The sequence below is a fragment of the Boleophthalmus pectinirostris genome, unplaced genomic scaffold, assembly GCF_026225935.1.
Source record: "Boleophthalmus pectinirostris isolate CB_2022bp ecotype Guang Dong unplaced genomic scaffold, ASM2622593v1 HiC_scaffold_13, whole genome shotgun sequence".
Classification (NCBI taxonomy): domain Eukaryota; kingdom Metazoa; phylum Chordata; class Actinopteri; order Gobiiformes; family Gobiidae; genus Boleophthalmus; species Boleophthalmus pectinirostris.
The window spans coordinates 34,064,029-34,077,559 of NW_026571036.1; the positions used below are offsets into that span (position 1 = coordinate 34,064,029).

At 38.2% G+C, this 13,531-nt stretch overlaps 1 protein-coding gene across 1 annotated transcript in view; it reads left to right on the forward strand.

The window, feature by feature from the left end:
* The window catches only part of tshr (thyroid stimulating hormone receptor), a 35,184-nt gene extending 28,517 nt beyond the window's left edge, over positions 1 to 6,667 (forward strand). Inside the window, exons 8-10 of the mRNA XM_020927673.2 lie at positions 177 to 254; positions 2,669 to 2,857; positions 5,143 to 6,667. Of these exons, the coding sequence (XP_020783332.2) occupies positions 177 to 254; positions 2,669 to 2,857; positions 5,143 to 6,667 (1,792 nt within the window). The remainder of the gene's footprint in view (positions 1 to 176; positions 255 to 2,668; positions 2,858 to 5,142) is intronic.
* Positions 6,668 to 13,531: the final 6,864 nt, after the last annotated feature.

Below are 13,531 nucleotides of genomic sequence, written 5' to 3' on the forward strand. Positions count from 1 at the left end.
ACCAACTCATGATCGAGACCTTCCCTGTTCCTCCTCACCTCTCGGATTAAGAAAAATAAACCTTAAAAAGTGCACTGATGAGGAATGGCCAAATATTATGCCGTGCTTTGGGCTGATTGAAATGAAAAGGATTGGCTTTCGTTTAATACACTATCATTGTTTTGCTTTGTGTCCAGTGACCTTCACAGGAATAAGTACCTGACCAGGATCGATGAAAAGGCGTTTGGAGGCACCATCAGTGGCCCCATGCTTCTGTGAGTATCTCAGTTACATACAATGTGAAAGTACTCCGGCTTACACTACACTAGCTAGAGTTGTCAATAATATAGATATCAAATACAAAAAGTAGTATGGAAACTAGATACTCATTTGAACAGGTATTGATTGTGAACAAAAATAATTGGACAGAATTTGACCTTTCTTGAATAGTTTAAAGGACCCATATTAGGGTATTTACTGATCTCTGTTATAATGTTATTTCCTCATCAAAACCATACCTGGAGTTTTGGTTTGTTTCGTTCAGATATGTTTAACACACAAACTGTTTTTGGTGAGGTAACAGCATTATAACATGGCTAAAAACTCACAGGAGTCAACTTTGTATAATCCAGGGCCTTAAAATGCCATAATTAACACAATAACTGTAAGCAGGATAAAACATGAGTTAAAATAAATACAGAGCAAAATAAAACACTTCAGCTGTTATTTAATATCTATAAATTACAGACATAAATCATTTGCCCCTCCGCATCTCAAATGTTCTACAAATAAATTTGAATTACATCCCCACTTCTGCACAGAAAAATGTACGTATAAGAAATATTAAGCCTAAATAAATACAGAGTTCATATAACGTTTATTGTTTGGTAAGTTGATATACTGTGCAGTGAGCCACTGCTGTGTTATCTAAGATTATATTTGCACACGAAGGGTTTGCAATAACATTTCTTAGTTTTTAGTAATGCTGTAAATTGGGAAAACGGTGAACTTTTAAACTGAAGCAGAATACTGAAGTCATATTCCCTTATGTTATGTTGATCTAATGACGCATTTCAAGTGACTTTTAATTACATTATCATCTCTGGAAGCGAGTCCCTACATTTGTATTGTGTTTTTTCACCTGTTGAGATACACCACCTGCTTCCTTATCGCAAACTAACTGTCTTTGCTTAATCAAGAACATGCAAGTTTTCAATTATGTCATTTGAAGACAGGATGACACATAAGTACAAAACTAGACATGACTCTGTCATTAAAGGTTACACAAATGGATTCTTGAGAGCTTTTATCCATCTTATAATGCTGTTACTTCCTTTTGTTTTGTTTTATTTCATTCACACATGTTTGAGTAACCCTGGTTTATTAGTATCTCCAAATCACAAATTCCGCTCTTCTGATTTGTGATGTCATAGTGGCAGTTTTCAAGTTAACAGCTACTTTTGACCTTTCGTTGGTTTGTTTATTTGCCATTTGAAGTTAAAAAACACATTGGAAAAACATGTGCAAAAAGCTCAAAGTGCACCTTCAGTAGAGACTGGAAATTCCAGAGCTAAAATTATCCAAATGATTCCAGTGAAGGTGTATGGAGTTTAAAAACACAGTGGAAGACTTCCTGTATTACCACATGAAATAGAGTGTTTTCTGTTTGATTCTGTATGTTTTTGATGGGTAAACATTAACAACATTATAACACAGATATTCTAAAGGGTCCAGTTTATGTTATTTTCTGATCTGACTCAAGCAACCTGAATGGCCTTCTGCAAGTTTGAGTAACTTCAGACACTATTTTAAATCTCAAGGTTACTTCAATGCATTTTCCACGGCTATCTAGTTTCTATATTAGATCCACTGTGTCTGGTTTTGTGGAGTAAGCTGGTGCGCAGGTTGAGAGGTACTTGTCCCTGTGAGTACCATTCGTCCATGTGTTAAACATCTGGGAAAAACAAAACGCAATAGTTAAAAAGTCTGCTGCCTCTTCTCCACCCACACAACGGGTCCCGCGAGAGGAAACCGAGCTAAGTACAGCGAAGTGGCGAGAGCAAAAGGGAATAGAAAACAATTACAGCATGAGAAAAGAAATTATACTTTTGGTGTGGTTGAGTTACGATTAAATTAATTTAATAAGTTGATTTTGATATCGTGGATTCAGGGGATTAAAAAGGCAGTGATTTTTAGCCTTTGTTCAACCATTGTAACACTGGAAAATCATGAAAATTAGATTCTCTGCAACACCGGGGTGCAATTTGTGTCTTATATATATTTCTATTTCAGACTGGCCACTTCTCCAGAAAGGACCAGAGTACACATCTTATATTAGTATTATAGTATGGTATAGGCAAAGCGTGTAGTCATGGCTGACAAAACAAGATAATAGGGGTCATAGAAACAGCAATTTCACAGCACAGAAGGTGATAGTGATTATTGCAGAAAGCTCCTTACTTACATGGTTCAACAAATATGTAGCTGGAGCATGGGCATATTGTATATCCTATTATTACATAGCTAGCAGAAATAAACCATTTATGTAGCATTTTTGTAGGTATTTCACAAATGCATTTCTAAAGTTTTATTTCAAACTTCAAAGGTATACACATGGAAAAAAAAAGATAAAAAATGTCAATCCCTCCCTTTGTAAACTGCTAACTTCTGGTCTCCTGTCTTTCCTCAGAGATGTGTCTGAAACAGCCATCAGCTCTCTGCCCGCTCTGGGGATGGGCAGTGTGCGTGAGCTCAAAGCACGAGACGCCTGGGCCCTGAAGAAACTGCCCCCCATTAAAACTTTTTTAAACCTGCGCAGCGCCAACCTCACCTACCCCAGCCACTGCTGCGGCTTCAAGAACCTCAAGAAGAAAAGAGGGTGAGACACAACTTGACGATAATGAGCAAATAAGGTGTAAAAAGGTGTTATTTTCTTAATGGGGGGGCTAACAGTAACAAATAACATGAAGATGCACTATGGAGCTTTTCTGGTCTCAATGGAGATGTTTATTCCTTTGTCTAGAATGTTCAGCAGTGCAACAAATCTATCTTCCCTTTATTAAATTACAGGTGTTTTTATTGCTCAAAAAATACTTGTAAAAGCATGCATTCTTAATGTGAGTGGGGTTGCCTCTCCACAGATCTGATCTGTAACTTGGCCTGGTAGAGTCACCTGCTTGTATCCATTTATAGACTTAAAGCTTCATTGTGTATTTTTAACAGTACAGGGTCCACCAGCTGCTTGGCGGTGTTATTGCTTTGGGCTGGAATGTTCTACTACAGTATGGTAATCAATTATTTATCGCCATGGAGACCTCATCAGGCCAAGTTACAGGTCAGACCTGTGAAAAAATGACCCCAGTAACAGTAGGAATGCACGATTTTATGGTATTTTGGACACTCCTGGAAAAGTTACATAGGGAACCGTTAATAAAAATGCAGGAAAAAAATTATAAATTTTACAAAATCATTTTGAAGTCAGAAAGTCTCTAATCTATAGCGCAAGTTACCTACATGACTATAGATTTTATTAGAGGTGCCAGTATTAGCAGAGGGCACTGTAAAGCGTACTAATGAGTGGCCTAAGTACTGGGTTGGCTGCTGTGGAGTGCTGTGGACATTGGCAGGGTGTGAATCAACCGTCTGACACGTGCACCTATAATGTCTGAAGCACGGCTGTAATTACTGTCACTCAAAGCTGTTATTGTTGGGGAGAGGTCTCAGACTGACTAATGGAGCTGGAGGTGTGGACTCATTATGAACGTGCAATGGTACAGTTAAAGCTTCGGGCTTTCCCCTAACTGCACATGGAATATTATATCAACCCAAAAGTGCATAATGTACATTTTAAATTCAAGGCTAGTGTTTCAAGCAAGATCTTATAGAGGCCTTTATTATTATTATTATATTTTCAGCGTGTAGAATCTAATTTAAAGGTGCACTATGTAACTTTTTGGTTGGGGGTCTGTCACCTGCTTGTTTTTATGGATATATCATTTTTTGGAATGTTCCACAGTATGACATTAAATAGTTCTGCCTTACATTTATTCAATTACAGGTGGTTTTATAGCTCCAAAATACCTAGAAAAACAGGCATTCTGACTGTGTGCGTGGTTGCCTCTCCACAGCTCTGACCTGTAACTTGGTCTGGTTTGGTCTCTGTGAAGATAGAAAAGTTTAATACCACCCTGTGAAACATTCCAGACAAAGCAATAACATCTCTACAGAGAAAAGCATTTGATGAACCCTCCGACAGAAAAGTTACACACTGTACCTTTAATAAATGTTTCTGGCCATTAAACTGAAGATATAATGTACAGTACAAATCAATGTTATATCGTGTATCTATTTCGTTAAAATACTTAGAAATTTTCAGGTTTCAAATTGTCTCTTCTTTTGCCGTGTTACTCATCTTTTATTTTGCCACACTGTTTAGCAACAAAAACACCCTCTGCTTTAAAAAAATAGTTTTAATTTTAAATTTGTTTTATGGCCAAGATGATACACCCTTTCCCAGGTCAAATGTTGGTGCCAGCAGTGATCAAAACAAGGCTATTTTAAGAAGATTCAGTCACTTTGTTCCTTCACTTCCAGCCAAAACAGACTTCAGAATTCAATTAAAAATAGTCTGGACTATGAATCATTTGGAGCTTAATTGTAGATATTAAAGGTCATATGTTACGCAAAATGGATTCTTGTGAGTTTTTTGCCATGTTATAATGCTGTTACCTCATCATAAACATACCTCGAGATGTGTGTTTTTTCATTCACATTTGTTTAAGTAATCTTTTTTTATTAGTCTATTTACATCACCCAAACTCAAAATGTTCTGTTCTGACTTATGATGTCATGTAGTAGTAGTTTTCAAGTTCAAAGCTCCTTTTACCAATTACTTTTACCAATTCTCGGGCTGAGATCATCCATATAGTCAAGTTGTATGGACACATCCTGTTTTACCACATGACATCACAAGGTGGAACAGGGTGTGTTCTGTTTGAGAGAAAAGTTCAGTATGCAGGATTTATGTGTTAGACATGTGTGAATGAAAAGAAACAACTCTGTTTTTTATGAAGAACCAAGATTATGACAGATGAGGAAACAGCATAATGTAGGCCATTTAAACATCAAAATATTCTCTTTATCAATATTTCTATTTTCTTTCAGCTATCTGGAGCACGTTATTTGCAACTTGACCGCTTACTACGACCAGCACCATAAGCGCTCGGTGGGGATGTCCTCCCTCCAGGACGATTTCATGTCCGAGCCTGTCCCGGACCAAGAGACAAACGAAGACCTACTGAAGGACCAGGACTTAAGGAGGACGTACTTCCACAACAGCCTACATTACCCCGCCTATTTCGGGGGCCAATCCGACGACGATGTGGGCTTTGGGGAGAACTTTAAAAACCCCCAAGAGGACAATACCCAGTTCTTTGATAGTCGGTATGATTACATTATTTGTGACGATCAGGCGGAGGTAGCTTGCGCGCCAGTCCCCGATGAATTCAACCCTTGCGAAGACATCATGGGGTTTAGCTTCCTTCGCGTGACAGTGTGGTTCGTTAGCTTGCTAGCCGTTCTCGGCAACGTCGTAGTTCTCATTGTGTTGCTAACTAGCCACTACAAGCTGTCCGTCTCCCGCTTTTTAATGTGCCATTTAGCCTTTGCTGATCTTTGTATGGGAATATACCTACTTCTTATTGCCTCTGTAGACCTGCATACGAGATCAGAGTATTTCAATCACGCTATAGACTGGCAGACAGGTCCTGGGTGCGGACTAGCTGGATTTTTTACAGTTTTTGCCAGCGAGCTTTCGGTATACACGCTCACGGTGATTACACTCGAACGCTGGTACGCCATCACCTTTGCTATGCGGTTGGATAGAAAGCTACGGCTCCATCACGCAGCGGTCGTCATGGTAGCCGGGTGGATTTTTTGCCTTGTATTAGCAATACTTCCGCTAGTTGGCGTTAGCAGCTATCAAATGGTTAGTATATGCCTTCCGATGGATACGAAATCAACAGCAGCGCAAGTTTATATTCTTTTGGTGCTACTTTTTAATATTGTAGCATTTTTCGTAATATGTGCTTGCTATTTTAGAATATACTGCGCAGTACACAACCCGCACTACCACTCTGGGTCAAAAGATACCAATATCGCTAAGCGTATGGCTGTGCTAATCTTTACAGATTTCCTATGCATGGCGCCGATTTCGTTCTACGCTATGTCCGCAGTTATGGACCGCCCCCTTATCACAGTGTCCAATTCAAAAATCCTATTGGTTCTATTTTACCCACTTAACTCTTGCGCCAATCCATTTCTGTACGCCATCTTCACCAAAGCGTTCAGAGGAGATGTTTTTATTCTCCTCAGTAAAGTTGGGTTATGCCAGCAGAGGGCGCAGTTGTTCAGGGGGCAAACCGTTTCGTCAAAAGGAAGCAGCGGGACATCACAAATCCGTAGAGACAAAGGAAAGGGAATAAAGAATAAATTAAAGCCGCTTGCGGCGATGATGGCCCTCGCCCCGATGCGCACGCCCCCCCATGCGACCTCCGAGGACTCGCAACCGCTTCAGCACAACATCCTCTCTTCCCAACAGCCGCACAGACCGACAGCTCGTCCACCAGAAAAATTACATAGTGTACCTTTAAAATTGGATAATGAGAATGATTCTAGAGAGAAACTATAGAAACTTGGCCATAGGTCATACGACTTTTATGATCAAGAGCACTGTCAGACTAAGACTGTGCATAAAAACACACCTTCCACTATAAAAATGACATAGTGTGCCTTTAAAATTGAATAAATTTAGAGGCAAAAGTGTACAAACTATGGCATGGGGCATAGTTCTCGTTGACTTTTATGATCAGGAGCATGTCAGTGAATGCTCTGCAAAGTTTCACGAATTAATGTCAAAGCTATTTTTTTTTCTCCCCCATGGTAAATTTTGTGCATTTCTATAGGTGGCGCTGTAGCACTGATAATTGTGTTCGATTGGACTAAGCATGTACGTGTAATCATTTTTAAAATATTTTGGGGGGGAGTTTTTGTGCCCCTGCTGGCCAACTATGAAAAATGCCCAATATCCTTAATATATTTTTGTTCATAATCATGCATAGAATTTAATCCCTGAATTTGGTACAAATCCGATAATGCTGATGTTTCATGTCTATGGTAGGGGGCGCTATAGTGTTCACTTTTCATATACTTTATAGTGGATTATAATCAGGCCGTGATCAGGCATTATTGATTCAAATTTCAGCACAATCAGACAAAGCATGTGCGTGTAATAGATTTTTTATTTACTTGTAATCATGCATAGAATTTAATCAACGAATTTGGTTCTAATCAGATAATGGTGGTGTTTAATGTCTATGTTAGGGGGCGCTATAGAGTTCACATTTATTAGATTTCATATTTCATTACATTCAGGTCCGGATAACGCAATTGTGATTTGAATCTGACGCGCAATCAAAACGGCGGCGAATTTTTTATCCAATATGGTCGACTTCCTGTTCATCATAGAGCAGCACAATGATTGGCTTTTTTGCTTGTCTCCTGGAGTTCTATCACTGTAAGCTGTTTTAATTTCGTGAACCTATGCCAAAATATGCTTCTCATCCTCCCATTCATTTCAAAATGTGAAATTTTAAGTGAGCGCTGTTGAGTGGGGCCACTTTGGGCATTGTCGCGATGCCCATTTTATCACATTTTTCGCCGGACCGACCAACCACCAGATCTAAACCAGGTCTACAACAGGATTAAGCCAGGCCTAAACTAGGACTGAATTATGACTTATGTAGTTCTAAATAAAGATGCCAGAATGATAAACAAACTCATTATTTCTCCGTTTCAGATTAAATCACAGCATTCTATAGGTTCAATTATATTTAATACAGATGGGAGCAGCTAAAGTTTATATAGTTGGAATGCAGATTTTTTTTGTAATACAGTGAGTTTTGGGGTCTAGTTTATGAATTTTTCTTTTGGTTATTTCATGGTAAAGTACAATGTAATCAATAGGAAAATCTGTCTCTTGCCCCTCATCTGGTAGTATGACATTATCACATTTTAAAATCTGAAAACTACCAATAATACGTTGAAAAAGTGAAGTAGCATATGCACTACTGAAAATGTGTGTAAATACTTTAGGAGATTAAAGATCCTATTTAAACTTTCAGAAACTCTAGTCAGGGTTTTTAAATTTTACACATTCCAAATTTGACATATTCTGCAGTGAGATATTGACATGTCTCTACAGTTTAACACTTAAAGGGACACTGTGTAACGTTATCGCCTTTAAGATGTTGTTGCTTTGCCTGGATTGTTCACAGTATAATGCTGGATGTGTCCATTTTTTATTTTAATATACTCCTTATTTATTCAGTTTTTCAAGTTTTGTGTAATAAAGAACAAACAAAAATACAACCAATACAAAGCTTGGGGCACTGTTCCACTGCAAGGATGCTAAAGGGTGAATCAAGCCTCTTTTTGTTTATATTTCAACCATTTTGTCCAGCGTTTAAAGAAGAAATGTCCTTTTAGTCACAGAAAAAAAATCTGTCGTTTCATGGAATATATTTCTTCTATAATGTCTAGCCACTGATTCACTGACGGTGGGTCCTTTTTAAGACAGCTTCTTGTTATTACTTTTTTGATGCCAATGTCAGAATCTTAAAAAGGTATCCGTCCGCTTTTTCAATCACCTCTCCAGGCAGAAGGCCTAACAAAAATATCTCCAGGTCCTTGGGGACAACATAAGTCAAGATCGTATCTGTTTTTCCAAACACATTGTCCCAGAATGATTTTAATTTTGTACATATCCAAAAAATATAAGAGTGATTGGCGTTTGAATGGCCACACAGTCTCCAACAATGACAGCTGGATGCGTCTACTTAGAATTAATTGCATTGTGGATGTTATTGCCCAAAAATACCTTGAAACGCACGGCTTGTCTTCATGGCAACTACTGTGGAACATTCCGGGCAAAGCAAGACTTTTGAGAAAAGCGCTGTACCCTCCAATAGAAAAGTTACATAATGCACCTTTAAGAGCTGTTGCAAAGATAAAAGTCCAAACTTCCATATCAGTTTCATGTGACAGCTGCTTTCACAATCTCTGAGGTGAGTTTTTGGTTCTAGTTTTTGGAGAGGACTGAAAATCTGAAAAGTCTGATGAAACTTTGTGAAGAATCTGTGGTTGATTCACAGTATGAATATTATGAATGAGTTTGAAAGAAATATATTGATCAATGTAAATACATGTTTTATAAGAAGTAGTATTTATAATGTAAGAAATATTAGACACACAATTTAAAACTGGAAACACATTTTTGTTTATCATTTCATCAATTGCACTTAAAATTGTACACATTACTTAACATGCAATACTTTTATTTACAATGAAAAACATATTTTATTGTATATTTTTTGTAATATTTAAGCTGCATTGTTGAAAATAATTAAATGATCTGTGCATTCTGAAATCTAAAACTATTTGTGCTTATTTACATCCCTCAAAAACCAATGCAATGCTATTCTCAAATAAAAACCACAAAAGGGCAAACTAGCACATAATCTGTCACATTATTTAGAGTGGCATAGGCTTGAAATAAGTGCAGTGTCCTCCAGCAGCATTGTGTTTTGAGAGAAAATTAATACTATTTTATGCCCACAAAATATCCCTTTGTTTTACAAGAAATTGCTCAAACCCACAGATAATTTATTCCAGATTTTTGGTCATTCTGTTTGAAATCAATCTAAATTTGCCTGTTCTATGTTTAAAGAAACAAGATAGATCTACAATAGAAAGGTCATCTAAGGGTATGACTACACTATCAAAATGAGGACTGACTGTGAACTTAAAGGTCCTATATAACACAAAACTGACTATTGTGAGCTTTAGACAATGTTAGAATACTGTTGCATCAAAAACATGTCTGGAATTGTGTTTTGTTTCATTTACACTTGTTTGAGTAACCCTTTATTTTTGGTCTGTCTACATCTTCAAATCTCAAATTGCTCTGTTCCACCTTGTGATGTCAGATACTTTTCAAATTAACAGCTACCTTTTACCTTTTTTCAGTAGAGATTGGCAATTCCAGGTCTGAAATCATCCAAATGATTCTAATGAAGGTATATGGAGTTTAAAAGCACAGTGGAGAACTTCCTGTAGGTGGAACAAAGTATTTTCTGTTTAAGAGAAGAACTAAGAGTCTAAATGGAGGGTTTGTGTGTAAACTGTGTAAATGAAACAAAACACAACTCCAGGTATGTTTGTGATGAAGAGACATTATAATATAGATCTGAAAATTGTGTAATATGGCCCTTTAACCTAGAACTAAACCTGGACTAGAACAGGACAGATACATCAGAATTAAAACTGGCTCAAACTAGGATCACTGCTGCCTAAAAAGTGTGTACTAGTAACAAATTAGCACTTCTGTATTGTATTTTTGAGTCATTCCACTTTTCATTAAGTTTACTACAGGTTGCTGTATTGGAAGGTGAACCATGAAACTTTTCTGATGTCTTTTGCTCGTCCCCACGGAGATATTATTGTTCTGAATGTTCCACACTACAGCAATGAATGTATCTGTTCCATCTCTGTGTAGACAAGCCAAAGTTCCAGGTCAGATCTTTGTTTTTTGTAAATTCAATGAAAGTTTTGGAAAGGTCATGGAATTTTAGTATCTCTTTCACGCATCTACAGCGTTCTGTTAAGTTCTCATTAGGCTATTATGATCCACAGTATGTATTTCAACCTATGCACCTTTTGTTTAAAAGAGATGACAATAAATGCACTGACAGTATTTTGGATGTTAAAAATGATAATACCAAACCATAAGGTGAATGGAAAGGGTTAACATTCGTATTTCATTCATATTTAGCCCTAAATGTCTGATCAATTCTACACATGTAGGGTGCTGTAAAGTCATGAAAAAGTCATGGAAAAGTTTTGAAATTCTGTCAGTGAAACAGAGTGGCATCCCTAATTATCCAGGCTGGTGCCACCTAGTGCCTCCAGTCAGTTTCATTTCTCTCCAGGAATCATAATAGACTAGACGGTTTGCACGTACCCTGGAAGTGCGAGTCAGCGAAGAGTCATACATTCTGTGTTGGCAACGATTCCTGAGATTGAGGATTTAAAGCCGGAACAAAGAGAATGTTTGGTGAATTTTATCACGGTGAAAGACGTTATTGCCCTTCTTCCTATGGGATTTGGGAAAAGCTTAATATACCAGTTAACCTCGTTAGCGGCGCATTACATACGTCATGACCAAATAGCAGCGATTGGTTAAATTAAAAAAAGTACCCGCCTACCATCGAGCAAATGAATCCTAATACTGCAAGATCAGACAGTTTCTATGAAGTGAAACCAGCTGATAAATCAGGCTAATCCCTTATACCATCTCAGTAAAAATTATTTTATTTTTTTTTACGGTATTCTGGAGTGATATAAACACTTGTTATTAAATACATACTGTGAAGCAAAGCAATATTGTCTCTATGGAGATAATGGAGCAGACGTACCCTCCACCAGAAAAGTTATAGTTCACCTTTATGTAGTTGTCTTTTGTAAATAATATTGTCAGGTACAGTAAATAATGTTCTTACCTGACTTGACCCAATGCATCACTTACCATTTTTTAAGATAACCCCATGTAAGGTGACCGCTGTTGTGATAGCGGCCTCTGCAATAATAAATATAACAGAATAGATAGCCCCATTTGGTTTATTTCCCGTCGCAGATAGTGCATGGGAACAGTTTGCAGACAAGCTCAAAGTTCATCATTCTTAGTACGAGGAGTCCAATTACAAAAGCAAAACACCAGAGCATGTTATGATTACGAGCCCTTTTCAACAAATTACAGCCAGGTATGATAATCACAAATATATATCTATAGTCTCGTCTGGTATGCTTGGATTGTTTTCCCAAGTACAAACTGAGATATTTTTCCATCCTTGAGTGACTTCTACTCTGAGAAGATAGTTCGAGACTAAAGTAAATACGCCGTAGACACGTGCTGCTGGATGTTGTTAGCTTTTAAATAGCTATCTAATGGACACCTCCGACCAGTGGCTGTGAAACATCTGGTTAGCATTTCGGAGTCTGGGTGACATTTTTTAACAAGGGTGATTTTGGGGGGTAGAGGGGAGGCGTTCCAGGAAAAGGGGATTATTTCAGAGCTTTTCTTAATTTCACTTGCAAAGTAGTGGAGGAGATACGCGAGCAGACAGCTGGACGGTGCAATCCGATGGTAATCCAGAAGATCAGTGTGATAATCTCTGTTGGTATCACTGTGGTCGGATGATGTCAGAAAACGCATCTGAAATTACTTTTTATGAGATTTGGACACCTTCTCTAAAGAACAACTGTGCGCAAAGCTTGTAAACCACCCACGCAGTGTCCAAGCAGTTCCATTGTTAGGTTAGCAAAGTGTTGGAGACGTGTGGAGACACTTTTTTTAATATTCCATCCAGTCCTTGTATTTGCAGAGGTCACTGGTGCTAGGCTAGTGCATGTCAATGGCCATAGTTAGCATGCCACTAAAAACAATCTTACCCACTCCACAAAACACCCGAAGCAAATCTATTATTACACCAGACTGTTGATGTGAATGTCTGAATCGATAGAATAATTTTAGAAGTAAAACCAGTCTTGCATTTGAAGGATTTATGTCTGAGCAGCAGCAGCGAGTTGTACTTCCTGATAGAAAGCTTGGCAGAGGCGGACTGATATATGACAAAATAGTCCCTCAACATGCAACAATTCATGCGATGCAAGGTTAGATTTATTTCAGACATTTTTCTATCAACACAGACATGTACATCGACTGTCTGGTGTAATAACAGATTTGCTTCGGGTGTTTTGTGGAGTGGGTAAGACTGTTTTTAGTGGCAGGTTAACTATGGCCATTGACATGCACCAGCCTAGCACCAGGAACCTCTGGACTGTCTCTTTAATTTCTGATGGCTATTATGTATCTGTAGGCCAATGTTTACCTTTAAATGAGCAATGTGTAACTTTCCTGAATTGGGTTAGCCACCTGCTTGTCTCCATGGAGATGTTTAGCCTGATTCATCAGCCGGTTTCACTTTGTGGAAACCATCTGACATTAGGCATTTGCATTGGGATTCGTTCGCTCGACGGTAGGTGGGTACTTTTTTAAATTTAATCGATCGCTGCTATTTTGCCGTGCCTGTGTCATGCGCCGCTAACGGGGGCTAACTGGTATATTAAACTTTTCTCAGATCCTGTAGGAAGAAGGGCAATAACGTCTTTCCCCTTGATAAAATTCACCAAACATTCTCTTTGTTCCGGCAACCCTCTGAGACCCACAGTTGCAGAATTGCAACATTTACTTAGAGCTGTCTAGTAGTGCCTCACATTGACTGAATGTAACAAAAAGAGCATATACCAGCACCCAACACTCTGTATTACATTATATTACACTTTTGGAGGGAAAATATGAATATTGGAGTGAATATGACATTCCAAAGTCAAACGACATGGCTGCCTTCTACTGACCACCCAGCTCTCTTTTCTGGAT